The 22,366-nt window shown below is 39.5% G+C and overlaps 2 protein-coding genes across 2 annotated transcripts in view; one reads left to right on the plus strand and one right to left on the minus strand.

The window, feature by feature from the left end:
• The window catches only part of CDKL3 (cyclin-dependent kinase-like 3), a 41,921-nt gene extending 37,033 nt beyond the window's left edge, over positions 1 to 4,888 (minus strand). The window contains exons 1-3 of the mRNA XM_005865566.2: positions 4,794 to 4,888; positions 2,714 to 3,377; positions 2,098 to 2,277 (exon numbers count right to left, since the gene is read on the minus strand). Of these exons, the coding sequence (XP_005865628.1) occupies positions 2,098 to 2,262 (165 nt within the window). The 5' untranslated portion in view covers positions 2,263 to 2,277; positions 2,714 to 3,377; positions 4,794 to 4,888. The remainder of the gene's footprint in view (positions 1 to 2,097; positions 2,278 to 2,713; positions 3,378 to 4,793) is intronic.
• A 2,723-nt stretch (positions 4,889 to 7,611) lies between these two features.
• Positions 7,612 to 21,609, plus strand: UBE2B (ubiquitin-conjugating enzyme E2B). The gene is made up of 6 exons (XM_005865567.2): positions 7,612 to 7,790; positions 9,872 to 9,952; positions 11,830 to 11,855; positions 15,770 to 15,859; positions 19,306 to 19,394; positions 20,850 to 21,609. Exons 1-6 carry the CDS (start codon positions 7,747 to 7,749, stop codon positions 20,976 to 20,978), a joined length of 459 nt encoding a protein of 152 aa, XP_005865629.1. The 5' UTR covers positions 7,612 to 7,746; the 3' UTR covers positions 20,979 to 21,609.
• The last annotated feature ends 757 nt before the right edge of the window (positions 21,610 to 22,366 follow it).

The following is a 22,366-nucleotide window of genomic DNA, read 5'->3' on the forward strand; positions in this document are numbered from 1 at the left end:
TTACAAAGAAATAGAATATTACTTTGTTTTCTTCATTAAATAAAACATCTAGACTACATTGTCAAAGTCATAACCTTAAAGCATCTAGATAAATTCCAATTTATAAAGTACATATATACTTAAATCACTAGTTTTGTACTCAATCACCAAGGGGTCTTAATGCCCCTTTCTTTACACCCGGGAGTACTTTCCCCTAGGTTGACCTGTCATACCTACACAAAATCCTATCTTTTGCCCTGATCTCTCCCGATATTGTTCGCCATCTCTAAGAGCCCTCTGGCCATCTTTACTTAAATGTACTCCTGCCACCTCAAATTCAACATTTCTTTCTGTTTTTTCACCTGAGGATATTTTTCCCATTGATTTTTAAGAGAGAGTGGAAGTGAGGGGGAGAGACAGAGAGAAACATCGATATGAGAGAGACACATAGATTGGTTGCCTCCCAAAAGTGCCCCGAATGGATCAAATCTGCAACTGAGGAATGTGCCCTTGACTGGAATCGAACCCGGGACCCTTCAGTCTGCAGGCTGCTGCTCTCTCCACTGAGCCAATCAAGGACAAATTCAACATTCCTAAAACTGAACTAGTTCCCAAACTATGCCTCTTGGGGTATTTCAAACTTCCATGATAGTACTCACTGAACCTCAAAGAAATCTTTGTGTCTTCTTTTGCAATATATCATGTTTTAACTTTATTTTCCATTCAAATTGTCACAATCCAGTAGGGTTCCTCGTGACATTTACCAGTATTCCTGAATTAAATTCCCTAACAGGACTCCCTATTGTTATTCTTGGAGTCCTCCAATCTTTTCTAAAAAATAGTGCCACATTTGTATTTATAGAGTTTCTTTATTCTGAATTCAAAATCTTCGTCCTCTTACAAATTCAAATTTTAACTCCTTAGCCCAAAAGGCAAGATTTAAAAACCGCTCTGGTTGGTTTGGCTCAGTGGACAGAGCATTGGCCTGCAGACTAAAGGGTCCCAGGTTTGATTCTGGTCAAGGGCACATGCCCAGGGTTTCGGGCTCAATCCCCAGTAGGGGGCAAGCAGGCAATCAATGATTCTCTCTCATCATTGATGTTTCTCTCTCTCCCTCTCCCTTCCTCTCTGAAATCAATAAAATTACATGTGTTAAAAAAAAAAGACTTAAAAACCTACGCCCAATTTACCTTTCTAACTCTACCTCTATTTTGGTACAGGAAATTTTACAGGCAAATACCTTTGCTCTTTGTCCTTTCCACTCTGCTCCTTTTTTTTTTTTTTTTTTTTTTTTATCCTCACCCGAGGATATTTTTTCCATTGATTTTTAGAGAGAGTGGAAGGGAGAGGGAGAGGGAAACACCAATGTAAGAGAGACACATCAATTGGTTGCCTCCCACATGCCCCCGACCAGGACCAGGAGGCTACAACCGAGGTACATGCCCTGACCAGAATCGAACCTGGGACCCTTCAGTCTTCAGGCTCAGGCTCAACCCACTGAGCCAAACCTGCTAGAGTTCCACTGTGCTCTTTATCTTTGTCCTGCTTTAGCCACTCTGAGCTTATGCTGTTCCACTAACCTATTATACAACAGTCTCTCCTTCTTACATAAATCCTACACATCATTTAAAGCCAGAGTCATGTCCCAATTCTTCCAAGAAACCTTCACTACTCAACAGGACTTTGTGTTAATCACTTGGCACTTCTTATGAGCCACTTTTTATGCAGTATTATATGTCCTCCTGTCTCTCTAATTAAATAATAAAAGGCCTGAAGAGCAGGTACTGTCTTTTACCTCATTATAGTCTCAGCATCTGGCACAATGCCTTGCACAAAGCACACATTTTTATATTTCAGAATAATTATTTCACAAGAATCAGTGAAATTCTAGAAGATAAAAATTTAGTTCAAATTATAACTTTTGTTATATTATACATAAGCACATGTATCTTGTATCACTATAAAATTACAAAATGTAAGACAATTAGGTAGGGTATCACGCTTGTTTTTCTATTACCTGTCTTAATACATGTGTTAACTGAAAAACTCCTTATATAATTTTTTTCCATAACTATTTCTCTCTCAACTTAAAGAGCAATTAAGGCAAAAGAAGCAAACCTTTAGAAACTTTATTTCTCTCGATGCAATTTTGTTGACAGATTTTTCTGGTGTCTCATAAAATATCTTAATGGCCACTATCTGCCCGGTATCCTTATGTTTACACTTCATGACTGTTCCATAACTTCCTTCTCCCACTTTTCCAAGAGTTTCATACATATCCATTCTTAAGCCCTGCTTCTTCACAGAAATAAAGAAAATGTTAAACATTTTTATTTTATTTATTGAAGCTGGATAATGCAGTTCCACAATAAACCCATACTTTAAAATACAGAAACATAGAAAAAAAATAGGAATCTTTTCCACAGGCACCGTTTGTCTTTGGAAACTGCCAGCCCGACAGTAAGGTGTACTTGTGGGGCTCCAGCCTTCCGGAGAACTTCGGGAGCCTCCTGCTGCCTCGGTTATTCCCATTAACACTAAGTATTAGGATTCCTTCACTACACGTCACAATCCACGGGGCGGAGGGTTATCCTCACACTTCCGGTCATGCCCGTCAAATAAGAGGTCCCGCAATACTGCAGTGGCCCGCAGGTCAGTCCCCGGGACCCAAGAAAACCTCGGTCCAGCCCACTCCTCAAAGCAGATATCTTAGGGTCCCGGGTCAGTGTCGCACCCTACGCCCGGCGGACGACCTCGTCCGGGCAGCCGCCACCGCCTCAGCCCATTCTGTGGTCCCGATGGTCCGGCCCCGCGTAGTCCCAGTTCTACTTTGGCCGCTGGTCCCACTAGCTCTCCACCACCCGCTACCATGGCAACGGTGCCGCCGGCCTCGCGCTCGGAACGTAGTGCGCAAGACCGGAACACAGGCCGGACTGGCCTGACCCGGAAGGAAAATGAGAAGTAGCGGAAAAGACTAGCTCCCGGTGTGCTCTCAACGGAAGCTCGTTTAGGGGTGGAGGTGGGGATTAGTGGTTGCCAAGGATCAAATTGGGTTCTCCTCGCAAAGCTGATTTAGAGTGGAAAAATTGATTTTAGGGGGAAAAGGGGGGGGGGGGGGAATGCATCAGCAATTCAGACGGCAGCGTGAGTGACTGCAAATACACTAGGAGAGAGGAACCGCGGCGGAGGCTTGTCCCACCGGCCTCGCGTATGTCCCCAGGCTAGAGAACACCTGAGCTTCCGCTGGGTCCTAAAAGGACGGCAGGTGTCATTAAATAGTAGAGACTTCTTGTAAAAGGAGACTTCCGAGCAAGTCTAGTGTGATTGTAGTTTTCTAAGTTACCTAGTTATGTAAATACTCCATAGACGAGTTTGAGTTCAGCTGTCCACATTTCATCCTTAAAATGGAGAGAAGACGCTTCTTACATCAAGAACATTTCTGCAATACGCTTAAAAAAATTTTTTTTCAAGCTCATAGTAATCCTTTTTAAGAAAACTGTGTGTCAAAACTGGAAAACTTCCTTTTGGGGAAAGCAAATATTTCAACGGGTTCTACCACACATGGGTTAACACACAAGGGTATAGGGGGAAAGCTGTTAGCTAATTGCTTAATACTAGAATGAGGTCCTGCTGGCCTTCCAGCCTCCAGTGAATAACAAGGATATCACTGGAGCAAGTGCCCTCTTTCTTAGAGATTTCATTTATTTTTGTCTGTAAAAGTAAATTTAAATGTTAAAGGGCCAAATCTCACTGTTTCCCTAAATGAGGAAATACCATTATCCAGTAAATTCGAGCCCAGTTGGTCCCATTCACCATGCATATTAAAATTATATCTGGTGAGCTTTTAAAAAGGTTCCACCCCAGAGATCCTAATTTAAATGAGAAATGGTAAAGGAATTGGTATTTTTAAAGCTTCTGAAATGTTTCAATGCTGCTCAAATTTATATTGAGAGAGGAGTGGGAAGGGAGGGAGAGGTGGTCATGGTTGTCTTTTTCTTTTAATATATTTTTTATTGATTTCAGAGAGGAAGAAAGAGGGAGAAAGGGATAGAAACATCAATGATGAGAGAGAATCATTGATCAGCTGCTTCCTGCACATCCCCCAGTGGGGAGCGAGACTGCAACCCGTCATGTGCCCTGACTGGGAATCGAACAGTGACCTCCTGGTTCATAGGTCAACATCCAACCACTGAGCATGCCAGTCAGGCAATGGTCATGGTTTTGAAACTGGACAACCAATGGATCCGGGCTGGGACTGATGGATCCGGGCTGCCTATCACTACTTGATCCAATTAAGCAGAGACTGAGTTGAATCATGTGAGTGTTTATTCTAATAATGCCACAGTATGGGAGAGCAGCAGGTCATCCATGAAAATCTGCTCTGCTTATGTTGGTTAGAAGGACAAAAATTACATGGGGAAGTGGGCAAAAGGAATTACAGGCATGGGGAAGTAGGCAAAAGGAATAAGAATGGTTATAATGGTTACTAGTTACAGGCAATGAGGGGGTTTGGAAGGGTGGACTCTATTGTTTCAACTCGGTTGTTAATTCTTTGATGAATGGACCGAATTCCCAGGTTAACTCCCATGTCCCAGGGTGTACAACTCTCAGCCATTTAGAATGTGCTTTCTCCAATCAGAATAGAACAATCATGGTTAACAGAGCATGATTAATATTTCTGCCCCTGATAGTTTTTGTTTATCACTACCAAAATATTGAGAATTTTTTCCATTTAAAAAGTTATTCAGTGTGGCTCTGGTTAGAACGTCGGCCCAGAAGTGTCTTGGGTTTGACTCCCAATCAAGGGCACATACCTGGGTTGCAGGTTCGATCCTGGGACCTGGTGCAAGGGAGGTAACCAATCTACGTCTCACATCGATGTGTTTCTATCTTCTCCCCTCCTCTCTTCCACTCTAAAAATCAATGGAAAAAATATCGTCGGGTGAGGACTAACCAAAAAAAAAAAAGTTATTGAACCCTGTTATAAAATACTTTGTATCTATGAATAAGAATGTCATAGTGGGCTCAGACTTTATAAGTATATTTATTAAATATTTGTTGTGGACTAAATAATTGCAAGGGACAAAGCATGAATCAGAGTCCTTGCCCTCAGTGATCTCATAATCTAGAGCTACAGAATCACTACAGTATAAAATTATAACTTTTAAAGGGGGGGGGGGCAGAAGAGATTAAACAAAGAACTTACATGCATATATGCATAACCATGGACACAGACAACAGTGCAGTGAATGCTTGGGGAGACTGGCAGGAGTGGGATGGAGGGGGTCAATGGGGGGGAAAATGAGGACATCTGTAATACTTTCAACAATAAAGATACGTTAAAAAAGAAACTATCTACTGTGAACCATAGGCCCCAAATGCTATTACTTGTGCTAAAAGCCCATGATACCAAACCTAGATTTAATACCTCATCTAATTGCAGTTTCAACCTCAGCCAGAAGCAGCCTTGACTAGAAAATTCCAGATAACCAGACTCAAGATTTTGTTTTCTGGCAATTGTTGACAGTTTGGCTCAAATAAATTCACAAAAATTCTTCACACGTTTGAATGTCTCTTATGTTGACAAATGGCTAGATAAATGACATAACAGACTTTTTTTTTGAAGTTTCTCTTTAGTATTTCATGGCATGTAACCCTACCAGTGTGTCTTCATCCTTGGTAATAGGAGGATTAGGATTGCTATGGCAGGAAGGCAAAAAAGTAAAAATAAGGATATTCAACTTTTGATTTAGAGAATCACATTTGTGAATGCACAGCAGGACCTATCAAAAGTTAGGTCTGGCTAACTTGATCACAAAGGCAGTTACTAAAAGCAAGAGATAGTCAGGGTTTGAAAAAAGGGAGTGTTGACATAAGAAACATCCAAACCTGTACAGAATTTTTATGAATTTACTTGAGACAAACCGACAATTGCCAGGAAACAAAATCTCTTATCAGATTGAGAAAATGCTCCCGAAAAAAATGGCAGTTTTACCATTTATTTTATACATCAGAATCAAAGGAGAAGATGTAAGGGGGTTATATGAAATCCATTGGTGATTAGGGAGATGGTAGAACTCAGATTGAGGAAATCTCTGAGATTGGATAAAAAGTATACCAGAGACTCAAATACTTCTTTTACATTGGTGGGTTCAGGATAATGAACACTTATCATGGTATGTGGAGAAAAGATAACAACAGGGGTTCAGTGGTCTCAAGTTCTGGTGCGAGATTATGCCCCAGGGGTCTGGAAAAAAGGGGTTTACTCTGACATAACAAAGGTATGTTATCATAGATGCAAAAAGACAATAGGACATGACTACCTTCCATGGCTCCCTTTTAGTTAGGTAGTTTTCATTTCAGACCATCCTATATGGCTACTTTAGGTCTCTGAGCTTGTAAAGCTTGCCATGCAGGCCTCCCCTAAGTTTGTCGGTTTTAGTATGTGGCTCCTTTTTTGTCCAGGAGATACCAGGAAAGTGGGGAAAGTTAACCCTCTCTGGTTCCATTGAACTATGGGCAGTTTGGGGCAATGCTAAGGCCCTCATCCTATCCTCTCATTCTGGTTTGGGCTGAAGAATTACCCTAATATATATGAAAAGGTTCAGGGTCCTCTACAAGAGTCAATAACTTTGAGCTGCTCTCCCACCCCTTCCCTGCCCTCCCTGAAGCTGTGGGGAGCATTTCTGGTGCATCTGCATCAAAAAAGCTAGTGTGGAAGACCTGAAATGAATTATCCAGGCTAGATATAAAATCCCCATCCATGTCGCCATGATCTGTTCCCCAGATCTGAATCTACATTCTACACCATTCTTTTACCTTTGCCCATAATTTCCAACCCTGGAAAGCCCACTGCAATGCACACACAGGCAATCTGGTGCCCCTAAGGAAGATTTTACTTTATATTCAGGGGATTTTACTTTGTATGGGTCTCAGCATTCAATACCGCAATAAAAAAAAATGGTGGTCCCATCACTTTATGTACTAGATTTGATAAGCTTTTGAACCAACCAAAGGAGATTACAATTCCAAATTATTTTTAGCTCTGTGTTAAAGAGACTTAAGCAAAACATGCTTCGCTTCCCAGAACCTCTTCCTCTCCCATTGCCCTCCCTGATCCTGGGACCAAATGTTTGGAAAACTAATACAGGTGTATGCCCATCCGGTCAGTTTAACTACCTGCTTCAAATACCTGGCCGAGACTCAGGTGCAGCGTAGCCCTCGCTTTACCAGTTCTAATCACGTCATAGGGGCACGTGGTTCTGGATACTTCGCCACCTCCCCCTCAGGGGTGGATTGTTGACATCGCCACCGGTAGATCACGTGACCTTACGTCATCCCACCTCCTTCGCCTGAAATCTCCAACCCGCTTGCGTCCCCCTCTCCCCACTCGGTCGGACCTAACCTAGTGAAAGGGGACGCATCAGGGTGGTGTTTCGGCTTTGTTGTCTCCTAACCCACTATTATCTAGTCTGAACACAGAGAATACTCATTTTCCAATTAGTTCAGGGAGCACCAATGGTAGGACCTTGTTGAAAAGCTACCGCAGGAGCTCTCACCCGTGCCCTCCCCGTTTCCTCCCCCCCTCGCGCCGTGGTACTGGCGGAGGGCGGAGGGATCTGGAGGCGGCGGAGGGAGACGTCATTGCGGGGTTGTTTGTGCAGCCTCCGTGGCGGTGACCCGCAGTGATTCGGCCGCCGCGCCGGGGGGTGGGGGGGCCGCGCGGGACTCTTTTCTTTCAGACGGACCGCGGGGCAGCTGTGGAGCATGTCGACCCCCGCCCGGAGGAGGCTCATGCGGGATTTCAAGCGGTAAGGCCCTTCCCCTCCGCCTGGACGACGGCTCCTCCCCGAAGCTGCGGGCCTACCGGACGCGGATCCGGGACACCTTCCTCTTGGGATCCTCAGAGGGCCGGCTGTGGACCCCCCGGGAGCGACGTGGGGCCAGTTCAGACCCCCGTTCGCTATTCGGATAGCGGAGTGGTCCGCTATCCCTCCCTCCCCAAAAGTAAAAAAAAAAAAAAAAGGCTGTGTGCACCTAGGATTCCCCGCTGCCCGCTTGGGCCAGCTGCCTGACTTGTAGCCCTGCCGTTGAAACCTTACCCCCGCGCCTGCACCCTGCGGTACGGTACCCCTTCTCGAGACCCCAAAAGGGAGCCCTTGCAGAAGCTTTTTCCTCGCTGACTCCACCAGTGAGCTTTGTTCGACGGGCCTGCGGTCTCCTCGGAGGGGCAGGGTGGAGGCGAAGCTTTCTGCAGGGAGGGTGGGGTCTGCCTCGGGAGGTCGGAGGTGGTTAACCCATCCCCCGAAACCCGACTCCCCCCCTCCCCCGCCGGCTGGCCGGCCAGGACCTTGAGAACTGGCTCAGGCCTGGGACCGAGCTGGCAGCGCCGGCTGCCAGGACCTTCTGGAACTCCGCTCCGGGGCCTGGTGCATAAAGCCCTATCTATAGTCTCCAAAGTCTGGAAGAATGCCTTCCCCGAGGCAGGCGCTAACCTGATCCTCCCAGGGCCTCCTTTTGTAAAACAGGGTTTTGTTAGGAGATGTGGGGGGTGGTGAGGAGGAAGGGACCTTTTTTTTTTTTTTTTTTCCAGTTGTTTACCTTTTACTTTGAGGTACGGTGGGGGGAAAGTAATAGAAAACTTGGCATTGCGATCCTCTGTTTTTCTGAGACCTGCCCTGATCGAGACGAAATTTGTAGTATAGAAACTTAGATCAGCGGCTCAGGAAGTGACCTCCCAACTTGGCCATGATAAAATCGTAGGTGAGGCTTTGGAAGCCATTGTTTTGGGCTTTGACCAGTTTATCATTATTGAATATATTTGTCACTTCTCTTAGCCGGTTACCTTTGGTGGGCGTCCAGCATCATCATCCCTGTAAGGCTTCTGTTCGTGGCCCAGTCTTCTTGAGGCTGACTAAAAATAACTGTCTTTATGTGGACTGATTTGAAAGTATCATACCACATGACAATCACTGCACATATATATATAGAGAGAGAAAATACAGCGTTTATTTTTTACTGAGTCTTTGAAAGGAGATGCCCTATTTCATGTAAAAGTCATCTTCTAAAACTTGAAATCACTAGATTTCAAATTAGCTGAAATTCAGATGAGTGAAATTCAAATAATAAAACTTCCAGTTCGTGCCTATTGTTACCCTGATTTGCTGTGATTCTCTGCTTTATTCTGCATTGGACACAGGGTACCTTTGGTAATTTTCCAAGGGTCTTCAGGTTACAAGAATTTGACAGATGTTGGAAGATAGTTTTGTATCGAGTCTCCTGCTCTCAGAGGTAGTTTTAGTGTTCGTGCAGCGCCTTTAAAATAAGGACTGACGGGAAACCAAGCAATTTTGATTACTCTGAAAGCCATTGCTAATTGAAGCAAATGGGATAAAGTAGCTCTCCTGCCTGAAACTACTTTCCTAATCAAATTGAATCAAGTGTTTTCAGTCCTTTAGTGGTCACGCTGAGGATTTTTCTGTTTTGAGGAGGAGGAGGTTTGGTGGCCATGTTGCACAAATAGCCATCCTTAGCACTCAGTCTGCATTACAGCAGCAAAATTGATGGTTCTGTTAAAATGTTGTTTTATTTTTGGTTGAGGGCAGCCTATACATATGTTAGTTGTTGAAAGATATCTTAATCTTGATGGTAATTGAAGAGGGATACTCCCAAGCCCTTTAGCATTCTAGATGATTTGTAGTGGTATCTAATAAGTATGTACCTGGGCGAGTTTTTTTTATTGTCAGATGGTTTATTCCAGCTCAGCATAAAAACAAGGAAATAGGTTTTGTTTGTGTCTCAGAGCAGAGAGTATAGAGTCTATAGGTGTTCTATTTGGCCTTTTTAGTGGCCCAAATGTTCAACTTTTAAAATTACTACTATGGATTTCTAGATTGCAAGAGGACCCACCTGTGGGTGTCAGTGGCGCACCATCTGAAAACAACATCATGCAGTGGAATGCAGTTATATTTGGGTGAGTTGAAAGATAAAACAACTGATAGGTGTGGTGAGTTTTTAAAAATGAGCAACTAGGAAAAGAGACTGAGGTTGAACGGGGACCTCACAGAAACTGCAAGGTCAATTAGAAAAAACATTGCCATAAAAGTTTTATTGGTTACATAAAATTTATTTGCATTTTGCAATTAATACATAAGATTTTATAGCCCTAGCTGGTTTAGCTCAGTGGATAGAGCATCAGCCGGTGGATTCAAGGGTCCCGGGTTCGATTCCAGTCTGGACACATGCCCAGGTTGCGGGCTCGATCCCCAGTAGGGGGCGTGCAGGAAGCAGCCAATCAATGATTCTGTCGTCATTGATCTTTCTATTTTTCCCTCTCCCTTCCTCTCTGAAATCAATAAAAATATATTTTTTAAAAATACATAAGATTTTATAACAACTTTGGGTTTTACCTTATAAAAATACCATTTGAAACTAAAGAAGAAGAGATAAATGATTTTATACAAAATGTGCCAAGCAAGTGTTTATGCTTGTATTCTATTAGAACTATAAAAAGGCTAGGAACAAAAAACATTGAGAACTTAGACTATGGCAAGATTTTAAATGAAAAACGTTCCATAGCCTAGTATGAAATACAGGCATACCTCAGAGATACTGTGGGTTTGGTTCCAGACTACCACAATAAAGCAATTTTTTTTTTTTGGTTGGTGGAGGGTCTTACTTTCAATTCATAAAAAAAGGCAACATCTGTGAAGTGCAATAAAATGAGTATGCCTGTAGCTGAATGAAGTCTTGAGATGCAGTCTTACATTCTACATATATATTGCATATATGCTTTTTAATTTAAAATTTCCTTATGCCTTTTCTTTGGTTTTCTCAGAATTGATCTTTTTTTATTTCACTCTTTTTTAAAAACTAGGGTTTTGTGCTAAATATTTAATTTTAAAGGGGAATATTTTCATAAACAATTCCGAGTTGCCTCTGAATTAGTTATAAGTAAGAGTCTACCTTAAAAACTTGTGGGAAAAAGAGGGTAGTTCTCCTTCTAAAGTTACTATTTTAAATTCAGGCTGTGAACATGCTTCTTTGAGACCTGAATATGCCTTGCAAGTAATAATTAAACTTCATGCTGCTGCTTAGGAAAAATGAAATTGGGGTGTGGAGGCCAGGAAAAGATTTGAGCAAAAGAAACTGGCTTTCTTGATTTAGTTATGTCTATCCAGTTTGAACTGGAAATTGCTCTGTTGAAAAATAGAACACACCTGCCCTAGCAGAGAGGCTGAGAGCATCATCCAATACATAACAGGTTGTGGGTTTGATTCCCAGTCAGAGCACATACCTAGGTTTCAGGTTCCATCCCCAGTCAAGGCTCTTAAAGGCCCGGCCAATCGAAGTTCCTCTCTCACATCAATGTGTCTCTCTCCCTTCCTCACTAAAATTAATGAACATCATATCCTTGGGTGAGGATTTTTTTAAAAAGCAGAACATGCTGCTTTGGTAACATAGTTAAACTAAAGGGTATTGATTTCCATCTTACTGATGTAAATTAAAATAGGACCTTTTCTCTTAAGAATGCACATATTTACAAAATAACTTGTTGGTATTTGGGAGCTGAATTCTTTTTGTGCTAAAATTATGATACATTTGTGTGTGTGTGTGTGTGTGTGTGTGTGTGTGTGTGTGTAAAGCTACCCTAAGAGGAAAACTTAGAAAATAAAAGTTACCATTTAGGCCTAAGATGATACTAAGTTAACACTATCTTAAAAACTCCGCAAATTGTCAGGATGAGCCCCTCTTTCTGTTTGAGTTTATCCTTTCCACTCTTGAAAATCAGGAAAAGGCAGAACAAAAGAATGAAAAACGTGTTTTAATCAGAAATTTTCTTGTTTTCAGACCAGAAGGGACACCCTTTGAAGATGGTAAGTCATTCTCCTTATGTTTTCTACAGTGTTAAGAGGCTTTTTAAAAAGTAGGAAATTATGCCCTAATTCGTTTGGCTCGGCCTGCAGACTGAAGTGTCGCAGGTTCGATTCCGATCAGAAGCACATACCCCCGGCCTGGGCCCTGGTGGGGGCTCTTGCAGGAGGCAACCAATGTCTCTCACATTGATGTTTCTCTCTTTCCCTCTCTTCCACTTTCCCTAAAAATCAGTGGAAAAATATCCTTGGGTGAGGATTAATAACAACAACAAAAGTAGGAAATTATAACACCAGTGTATCTACTTAAAACTGTTTTTTATTGTTAATAGGTCAAATTAAAATTAAATACTGCTACTGAGTTTACAAGACTTTCTCTTCCCATCAGCTTGATCACCCTTGTTGCCACTCTATTACCTTAATATTTGGCTATAGAGCCTTAAGCCTAGATCATAGGGTCTGTGTTGATAATAGTTTAAATTTTGATGGCCTTTGTAGCATGCTAACAATGTTCCTGTGGTAAACACTAGGAGAGGGTAATGGTGCTTTTTTTTTTTTCTTTTTTTAACTTTGTCATCTGTATTGATAGGATGTTGAGCTGAAATTGTTCTTAAATACACAAAGCTGCCAGTAATTTCACATACAACTGGCATTCAACACCTGTAAACAGCATTCTTGCATACTTTTTAAAAATATATGTTATTTTTTAAAAAACAAATTTCCAGTTCTAAAAAAGAATTGTTAAACAGGTTTGTTTTAATTATCAAAATGGCTTCAGCATTAATGCAGCAAAGATATTTGTACAAAGATACTGACTGATTGCAGCACCATTTTTAAGGAGATAACCTGAATGCCCAATAGAGGAAATGGTTAGCAAATTATGGTTTAGCTAGACTCTGGAGTATTATATACCTGTTAAAGAATAAGGTAGACCAAATGACGTTACAGAATAATGTATGTTGCAATAAGTACATATATGCAAGTGTGTCTGTTATGTCAAAGGATTATGTACCACACTGTTATCAGTGGTTACCTCTAGGTCAGGGTTAGGAATTAAATAGAGGTACTTAAGGACTCAAGAGTGGTTCAAAAACCCCTTAAGGTCCCTAAGACCCTTTCAGGGGTTCAATGTGATCAAAACTGTGTTCATACCAATACTGAGACATTTGCCTTTTTTCACTGTATTGACATTTGCACTGGTGGTACAAAAGCATTATTGACTAAAACCAGGACCTAAGCAGTTTAGTGTCTTGGCATAAATCAAGACAGTGGCACCAAACTGTACTAAGTGGTACTTTTTATATTTTAAAAAATGCCAGTTTCACTTAATCTCTTGGTGAAAAAGTAGAAATTATTAATATTAAATTCTAATCCTTGAGTATACATCCTTTTAATATTCTGTGTAATGAAATGGGAAGCATGTATACAGCACTTTTCTTGTATACCAAATATAATGATTGTCTGGAGGAAAAATACTTCTGCAGTTGTTTGAATTGCAACTTGAACTACTGCTTTTTTCATGGAACATTCTTACTTGAAAGAATGACTGACAGACAAACTGATTATTTAGGTTTGAGTATTTGGCAGGTATATTCTCAAAAGTGATCTAAGTGAGCTGTTAGGTCAACAAGAGCAGCTGAACAGTGAACCAATATTTTCCAAATGTGAATGATGTAAAGCTTTATTTATATGGTTTCAGATTCTACATTGCAACTAACCTTTAAAAACTTACCATTCTTTGGTGAAATATAAAAAAATACCTAGTTATCTGAAAAGGCTATGAAAGTACTCCTTTCTTTTTCATTTATATAATTGTGTGATGCCTGATCTTCTTCATGTTCCTCAACCAAAACAGCATATTGCAACAGATTGAATACAGAAGAAGCTAAGAGAATCCAGCTGTCTTCTGTTAAGATAGTCATTAAAGAGATTTGCAAAAAATATAAAACAATACTTCACTTCTCACTAACTTGGTGAGAAGATATTTGTTGTTGTTTTTTCTCATTAAATGTTTCTTAGGTAAATGTGTAATGAGTTTATAGTTCTTAATGATAAATATTTTAAGATTTTTGAGTTATAATTTCTAATACAACACATATTGATAGTTACAGCCCCTGGTGTGCTGGGGGCAGCTTGTACTGATTTGTGAGAACAGATTGTTAAAAGTTTTGGGAATTTTTGCAAGCTGATTATTAGAGAGCCAATATTTTAAAATGAAATTATTTTTTATTTTTGGTGGAGATACCATAAAATGGTATGCTATTGCATGCATCTCTTTCCAGCTTCACATTCAGTGACTTCACATTGAAGCTTGGTGGAATGAGAAAGTAAAAAGGGTCCTGAGCCCTAGTCGGTTTGGCTCAGTGGGTAGAGCCTGCTGGCTGAAGGGTCCCCTTCAGTCCCGGGTTTTGTCGAGAGCCTGTGCCTCGTTGCAAGGCTGGATCCCTGGCCCTGATCAGGGCCAGTGTGGGAGGCAACCAATCGATGTATGTCTCTTTCACATCGATGTTTTCATTTACATAATTGTGATTGTCTCTTCCATTCTTTCTAAATTTCATTGGAAAAATAACTTCAAGTGAGGATTAATAAAAAAGGGGGGGTCCGGAGACCCCACAACAGGGGGAGAACTTAAAAATAGCTGTTTCATATTTGTGTTTACTTGAAATTTTTACATAGTACATTTTTGTAATTAAAGAGAATTAAAATGTAAACTTTAAAAATACATAGGTATAAGGCTGTCTTCACTAACTATACATTTCATAGTACCTCTATTAATTTATCAAAATATGAAATAGATACCACCTTTTATTTTGCTTATATCTTTGACCTCCCTAATTCCAAATTTCCAAACAAAAAATTGTGAAGAGGTAGAGTTTGAATATCAAATATGAGTAGTGAAGAAGATAAAGAATAAAATATTTTACTAAATACATGCCTCTTACGTTAGTAAACTGAAGCCAGGAGCTTAGAATTAGGTTGGTTAAGGTTTTGTTGTTTAGATTATTTTTTAAATTTTTATTTTTTAGTAGATTATTTTAAATTTTTTTTTAAAAAGTGGCATTGGTGACATAAGGGAAAGAACTGTGTAGAGACACATGGAATGGTTTAAACTTTCATTGACTTCGTTAGGAATAAGTTTTTCCAAGGGGTTGTAGTTAGAGGGAGGACCTCTCTAATCTACTCACCTTTAAGGTGAGTTTCCTCAAAATAAAAGGACTTTGGATAGTGAATAAACACAAAAGAAGTCTAAAAAAACAAACCCCAAACCACTAGTAGTGTTATTTCTGTGAAATGGATTTGGAATTGGAGTTGAGAGTTCTTAACTTTTCTGTTTACTGTGAACAGATTTACTTTGTTAAAATGCATAATTTAAAAAAAATGCCTATGCTTCTATTGACCAAAAAATACTGATGTAGACTGACCAAAATGTACTGTGTGGTCTATAACCAACAATAGCAGGCAGTTACACTTATGCTTACCAGTACTGATTCTTGGCATATTTAAGTGAAGGAACAGACCTTTTACATTAGCTCCCGAGTCTCCAATCTGAGTCCATTGTATGTGGTAGTCACCAACTCAAAAATCCTCTGGGCACCCTCCCCTCTTCTAAGCTATAATAAATTGTCCAAATGTGCATTTTAAATTTAGTAGCTAGAACCAAATTGCCTTTTAAAAATGTAACAGTTATTCCCACCAATAGTATGTGAAAGTGTTAGTTTCCTCTGCTTGCCAATGCTATGTGTGTGGTCATTCTGACATAAATTGAAGTATATTAGTACTGTTTCATATGCTAAACCAAAATTCACATGAATTTTTATATGGTGCAAAAACCAGTATGGGCTGAAAATTCATTGATGAAGAGATTTAAAAGTTATGCTTGTCCGTACTATAATTATTTTGGTTTGTTTTCTATCTAGGTACTTTCAAACTAGTAATAGAATTTTCTGAAGAATATCCAAATAAACCACCAACTGTTAGGTTTTTATCCAAAATGTTTCATCCAAATGGTAAGTAGCAATTTTGTTTGACTTTGCAAATGATAAAGGGGAGGGGGGAAAGGCTTGTTTCCTTCCTTCTAGGTCTTACCCCATAGTTCTCACTCCAAGGGCCCATTTCCAGATGTTGTTTCCAGATCAGTATTAGTCACAAATCTTACCAAGGTTCCAAATTTGAGATAAATTTGTTTTGTTTTAATAACTTCTGATTTTAAAGTAATATCTATTTGTAGAACTGTGAAAAATGTTGAAAAGAATTTGTCACTTAAAATTTAGCTTTTAAAAACACAAATAAATGCTTGTACAAAATTGGTATGTTCTGAATAAAGTTAAGTACCTAATTTTTTATATACTATGAACATTTTCCCTTATTAAATATTTCTACACCATTCTTAGTGGCTACAAAATGTTCTGAGTTTGCCATAACTTATCTAATCAGTGTCCAGTTGTTTTCAGCACTTTTGATATTCTTGAAAATAAATCATCTCAAATACTCCTGAATATTTCTTTCTTTCTTTTTTTTTAAATATATTTTATTGATTTTTTTACAGAGATGAAGGGAGAGGGATAGAGAGTTAGAAACATCGATGAGAGAGAAACATCAATCAGCTGCTTCCTGCACACCTACTGGGGTTGTGCCCGCAACCCAGGTGCATGCCCTTGACCGGAATCGAACCTGGGACCTTTCAGTCCGCAGGCTGACGCTCTATCTACTGAGTCAAACCAGTTAGGGCCTGAATATTTCTTTAGAATAAGTTTTTAGAAGTGGTATTACTGGATCAAAGGTTTGTGTATTTTTAAGGCTTTTTAAAATAGTTTTACTCTTTTTTTCTCATTCCTATTTTCACTTTCAGAAGTTTATTTTATTATTTTTCATAAATGATTGCTGAGGGACCCTTTTGTAGTTAAATTTGTCCTTTCCTGACTTTGTGCTCTTTACTTTTAATATATTTATATTCCTGATTATAAATTACTGTCTGAAAGACTTATTTTCCAAAATATTTAAGCTCTCTTTTTGTAACCTTTTGCTCATTTCAATGTGATCTTCCCCATCAGTTAACTTCTTTTCAGAAGGCACATATTCAGAAGTCTTTCTGATTGCATGTAGTCTAGTACTGCAAACTGCATGAGTGGGCTATAGGCAGGTAGAGCTCCCTACTCAGAGGAGTGTTTTTGTGTACGTGGAACCAGTGTGACTTCCCAATAATAGATTTAATTTCTTTTGCTTTTTCCTTCCAGCTGCCATTTTTTTTCTTTTAAAGCCAAGACAGGTTTAATTGAATGTTTTGTTTCTGTTTTGGGGAAATTCCCAAGTTGCTTACTACTCTGCTGTTGCTTTATCCTGGCTTAGACTTTATATTGAGTCAACCCAAATTATAGTAAGGGGGCTCTGTAAATCAAGGTGGAATAGGCTGTAGAATGCACAGGGAGTATATGTGTATAGGTGTAGGATTAATAGATTTATGGAGAAACTATATTGTTATTTTTGATCATTTAATATTAATAGCATCGTCTCCCTTTTTTATGCTATCAGTACTTTTTTATTGTTAACTTCCTGGTTTACTTTATTAACATCTTTATTGAAATATAATTCATACTAGGGGCCCAGTGCATGAATTCATGCACCTTGAAAGGAACTGTGGACTGCGAGGCTGAGGTGTGAGCAGGGCCGGTGCCAGCAGCAGGTGCGAGCACGGGAGCAAAGAATTTTCAGTAACCACCAGAGGCTTGCCCCGATGACAGCGACCGGCACCCCACCTTGGTCTGGCATCCCCGCTCACCTGCTCCACCATCCCGCTGCAGCCAATGCCCACCATGTTCCACTCGCGCCCCCTGGTGGTCCGTGCACATGATAGCGACTGTTTGGTTGTTCTGCCGTTCAGTCTATTTGCATATTAGGGTTTTATATAGAGAGATACCATGCTCTTTACCCATTTAAAATATACAGTTCAGTGTTTGTTTTAATAATTTTTATTGAATTCCGGGAGGAAGGGAGAGGGAGAGAGAGATAGAAACATCAATGATGAGAGAATCATTGATTGGCTGTCTCCTGCATGCCCCCTACTGGGGATCGAGCCTGCAACCCAGGCATGTGCCCTTAACCAGGAATCGAACCATGACCTTCTGGTTCATAGGCCAGTGCTCAACCACTGAGCCATGCGGCTGGGCCAATTTTAGAACCCTTTCTGATGTTCCTTTGGATTTATAGTAAGTAAATTGACTTGTTTTTAAGCTGAGTTTTAGGATCTGGTCTAAAGCTAACAGTTGGAAGTACCTAGCACATGGATAGTAATGGGTAAGAAGGATAGAGCCCTGTGGTATGACAGCATTTAAGCATACTTTGCCTCGTCTTCTCCCCCTGCCCCCAAAAGCTGCATTGCTGTTTTTATGTAGAGTGATCTGGCTTGCTCTAAAGACTTCTAAAACTTGTTAATTACTTTTATTTTTTAATTATAAAAGGAATGTATACTCAGTGCAAAAACATCACAAAATACAAGAAAAGATAAAACAAGATCTTTCATAATCCTACTATCATAGTTATCTGCTAGTTACATTTTGACATTTAATCTTACAAATGTTTTTGCAACTGCATACACCTCAAATGAAGATAGTTATAATTTTTTACTATAAATGGAATTATATTATCCTGTATAAATAATTGGAAAATTACAGTATTAAGGTAATATATTGTGGATGTCTTTCTACATTAGTTAACATAGGGTAGATGTCTATCATTTCTGTTGACTAGTGTGGCAGTGGTTATATGAATGTAGCATTGCAGGTCCCCTCTTTATGGGCCACAAGGTGGTTTCCAATTTTTCACTCTTATAAAGAGTGTTATAGTGAACATTTGTAAATAAAATTTTGTAGTTCATGATTATTTCTTTTAGAGTAATTTCTGGGAGTGAAATTGCTGTGTTAAAAAATAAACTTTAGCCCTAGCCGGTGTGGCTCGGTGGCTAGAGTGTCGGCCTGTGGACTGAAGGGTGGGTCCCAGGTTCAGTTACCAGTCTGGGCACATGGCTGGGTTGTGGGCTCGATCCCCAGTGTGGGTGGGATGTGCCAGAGGCAGCTGATCAATGATTCTCTCTCATCATTGATGTTTCTGTCTCACTCTCTCTCCCTTCCTCTTTGAAATCAATAAAATATATATTTTTAAATAAATAAACTCCCCCCCCCCAAAAAAAAGCTTTATTTAAGAATATTTAGAAATAGGGAATTTAAACAGATTTACTATATGAGATGTTGAAAAAGTTTTAACTCCCACCCAGCCTCCTCATGAGAAGGTACAAAATAACAGACCTTATTTAGGACTCGTTTTCCTGTGAGAATGGGGTTTAGTTATTGCCTAATTTTCAAAACTTCTGTGTGGGCCAAGCGTTCTATTTGTGGTAAAGCTTTCTCTTAATAGATATGACAAAGTTAATATGTAACCAGTTTTAGTGTTGTCTTTGCAGTGTATGCTGATGGTAGCATATGTTTAGATATCCTTCAGAATCGATGGAGTCCAACATATGATGTGTCTTCTATTTTAACCTCAATTCAGGTAAGTGTGTATTAAGATGCATCATAATTTTTCAAGACTCTGTGGTATCCAATCAGCTCTTTTAGGCATAATCTAAAGACCGAGTGAGCAAATTAAGTTTCCCAGCACTGAGATAACCAGTGGCAGAGCTCAGACAAAAAACCCATGATTTTCAGACGTCTGGTCTCCTTTTTCATTAGTGACCACCTTAGATCAAATCCACAATTATTTTCCTGTTTATGTGTAAGTTAATGTTCTCACAGGCCAAGTATTTGTGCCCATGAAGTATAGCCAGAGGTTGTGGAGAAGAATAAAAAAATCTCAGGGAAAGATAAAAGATGATTGCTTAAAAAAAACCATAGGGACCTCAAGAAACTGCCAAGTGCAGAGAATTGAGAATACTGCCCCATCCAAGAAATTGTCTATACTAATAAAAGGGTAATATGCTAATTAGACTGGAAGTCTTGCAGACATCCTTCCAGATGTCCTTCCGGACAAAGCCATGGTGGTGGGGGCCGAGGCAGAGGCGGTTAGGGGCGATCAGGCCGGTAGGGGAGAGTGGTTAGGGACAGTCAGGCCGGCAGAGGAGAGCAGTTAGGGGTGATCAGGCTGGCAGGCAGAGTGGTTAGGGGTGATCAGGCAGGCAGGCAGGTGAGTGGTTAGGAGCCAGTGGTCCTGGATTGCAAGAGGAATGTCTGACTGCAGTCAGACATCCCCCAAGGGGTCCTGGATTGGAGAGGGTGCAGGCCCTGCTGAGGGGACCCTCCACCCCCCCACACACAAATTTTGTGCACCGGGCCTCTAGTATATATGTAAAAGAAAGTAGCGTAACTATTTGCCAAAGCACTCTGGCAGAATATTTCACAGTGGACCTTGAATGACAGTTTTCTGGAGGGGTGGAAAGAGGTATGTTTTAGTTATGTGGATTTGAGAGGAGCAGAAGTAATGTTTTGGTTTATGACCTTTTTAAAGCTTTGCTTTAATTGGGATCATCTTATAAACGTTGTTTTTAACCTTCCTATTTCATCCCTTTGCTGCTAGATATGTTTTATTGATTAAAGGAAACAAGATTATCTAACTTATAGTGAGACATTTGCCAAATAACTACAATAATAGAGCTTAATGTTGGAAAAGGTTTGTTACTAAGCTATTTATAGGTGTTGTATATTAACCAAATCTGCAAATCAAACTGCTCACTTCCTATTTTAATGTTAGTAGGCTAAAGAAGATATTCTTTTCCAATTTATTCCAAAGGTCTTAAGGCAATTGAGAGTGATCTGTTTTAGAAGCTTTTCTCTAGCAGTAGGAATCTTCTCACTGTATTTATCAAGCCATTTCTGAAATTATTTAGACCTAAAAATATGTAAGACATACTAATTTCTGCCATTTTATATAACTTCTGTGCTCCTTATCTGACCCCTGTTAATGCAAAGAACAACTCTGCAACTCTATTTTTTTCTCTCTCTTTCCTTTTAGTCTCTGCTGGATGAACCAAATCCAAACAGTCCAGCTAATAGCCAGGCAGCACAACTTTATCAGGAAAACAAACGAGAATATGAGAAAAGAGTTTCAGCCATTGTTGAACAAAGCTGGAATGATTCATAATAGACAACTGGTCTGTTAATCTTTTTCATCATTGTTGTGTATAATTTACCTCTCAGTAGAAAGGCTAACAAATTTTAAGTGCCACCAGTTTTAAGGATTCTGCAGAAGAAAAGTCCTTCAGTTTAGAACCTATAAAAGCTTGTGTATCTTGATTAATGCACTTTTTATTACATGGTGTGAACTAAGTTATTGCTTACATAGATTTGTAATATATCCTGTTTGTATTTTTTTCCAAGTGTATAATGTTGGTGTGGAGTTTTCATGACAGAATATACACATTTTGTAAATCTGTACTTTTTTCAAATATTGAATGCCTTATTTTTGAATTCTTTAGATTTTTAAATTGGAGAAAAGCACTTAAAGTTTTTTATATATGAATATTACATGTAAAGCTGTTAAAATACATAACTTCAAGAGACTTTGTCACTTATTTCCTTATCTATGTAGGAGGGTTTAATAAGTCTCTAGCTCTCAATTGATAGTTTCATTTCCAATTTCAAAAGAACAGATTTATATTTTATCAAAAAATTCTTCAAATTTGATTCTAAATACTTATAATCTCAAACTTCATTTTTGAATGCACCTGTATTGCTTTCAATTGAGCAATTATAAATTGGTTTGTTCTGTCCAACTCTGTACTTAGGCCACTTTTACTGTTTCTTCATGCTCTACTTACTGTTAAACTGTGCCTCTTGTGAGTTCACAATTTACACCTCTACCATGAGGAATTAGCACCTTTACCTTTAATGAGCAGAGAGCTGATGCAACTTATTTGCTGCTTGATAGCACTTTAAAAGACTTTTGATAATGAAGAAAGTAAAACCATAAGCATTTACCAAACATCCATACCCCACTATTAGCAATGAATAAGAATTTCAGTGGACGAGCAAGGCAGACATTTTTTAATCTCCTAAGTTGTATAAAAGTTGTACTGCATCTAGTTTACATTTAAAACATGGTATTGTAGAAAGCTAATACAAAGCTATCCTATGCCTTCAAGTAGGATAGAAAATGGAAAATATACAAGTAAATTCTGTTGAACCACCTGTGTAGTCTTTCTAGTAGTTAAAACAGCTATTTCAGTAATCCCAAGAGTTTTCTTGTCATATTCCTACTAGTATAGTAAGCTCAGAGCTGCTTCTCTATTAGAAGACTGTAAGATGGCAATATCTATAGCTTTTAGTAAGCAAAGTTTAACACTGGAAGGATAAGTGCTGATCGTTTCTTTTAAAGTTATTAGTTGGCAAATTTGGGGGTAAGTGTATGGCCTTAAGTATTTTGATACAAGTGAGAGTTCACTCACTGGAATTAATGGCCAAAACGGGGGGAAAGGTACTTTATTTAAAGATACTTTTTGGTCATTTTAAATGTGTGATGCTTTTATATTC

The sequence above is a fragment of the Myotis brandtii genome, unplaced genomic scaffold (genome assembly GCF_000412655.1).
Source record: "Myotis brandtii unplaced genomic scaffold, ASM41265v1 scaffold208, whole genome shotgun sequence".
Classification (NCBI taxonomy): Eukaryota; Metazoa; Chordata; class Mammalia; order Chiroptera; family Vespertilionidae; genus Myotis; species Myotis brandtii.

Coding starts and splice junctions, on each gene's coding strand:
- UBE2B (XM_005865567.2), top strand. CDS start 7,747: ATGTCGACCCCCGCCCGGAGGAGGCTCATGCGGGATTTCAAGCG. Junction 9,953..11,829: donor TGGAATGCAGTTATATTTGG/GTGAGTTGAAAG, acceptor TCTTGTTTTCAG/ACCAGAAGGGACACCCTTTG. Junction 15,860..19,305: donor CAAAATGTTTCATCCAAATG/GTAAGTAGCAAT, acceptor TTGTCTTTGCAG/TGTATGCTGATGGTAGCATA.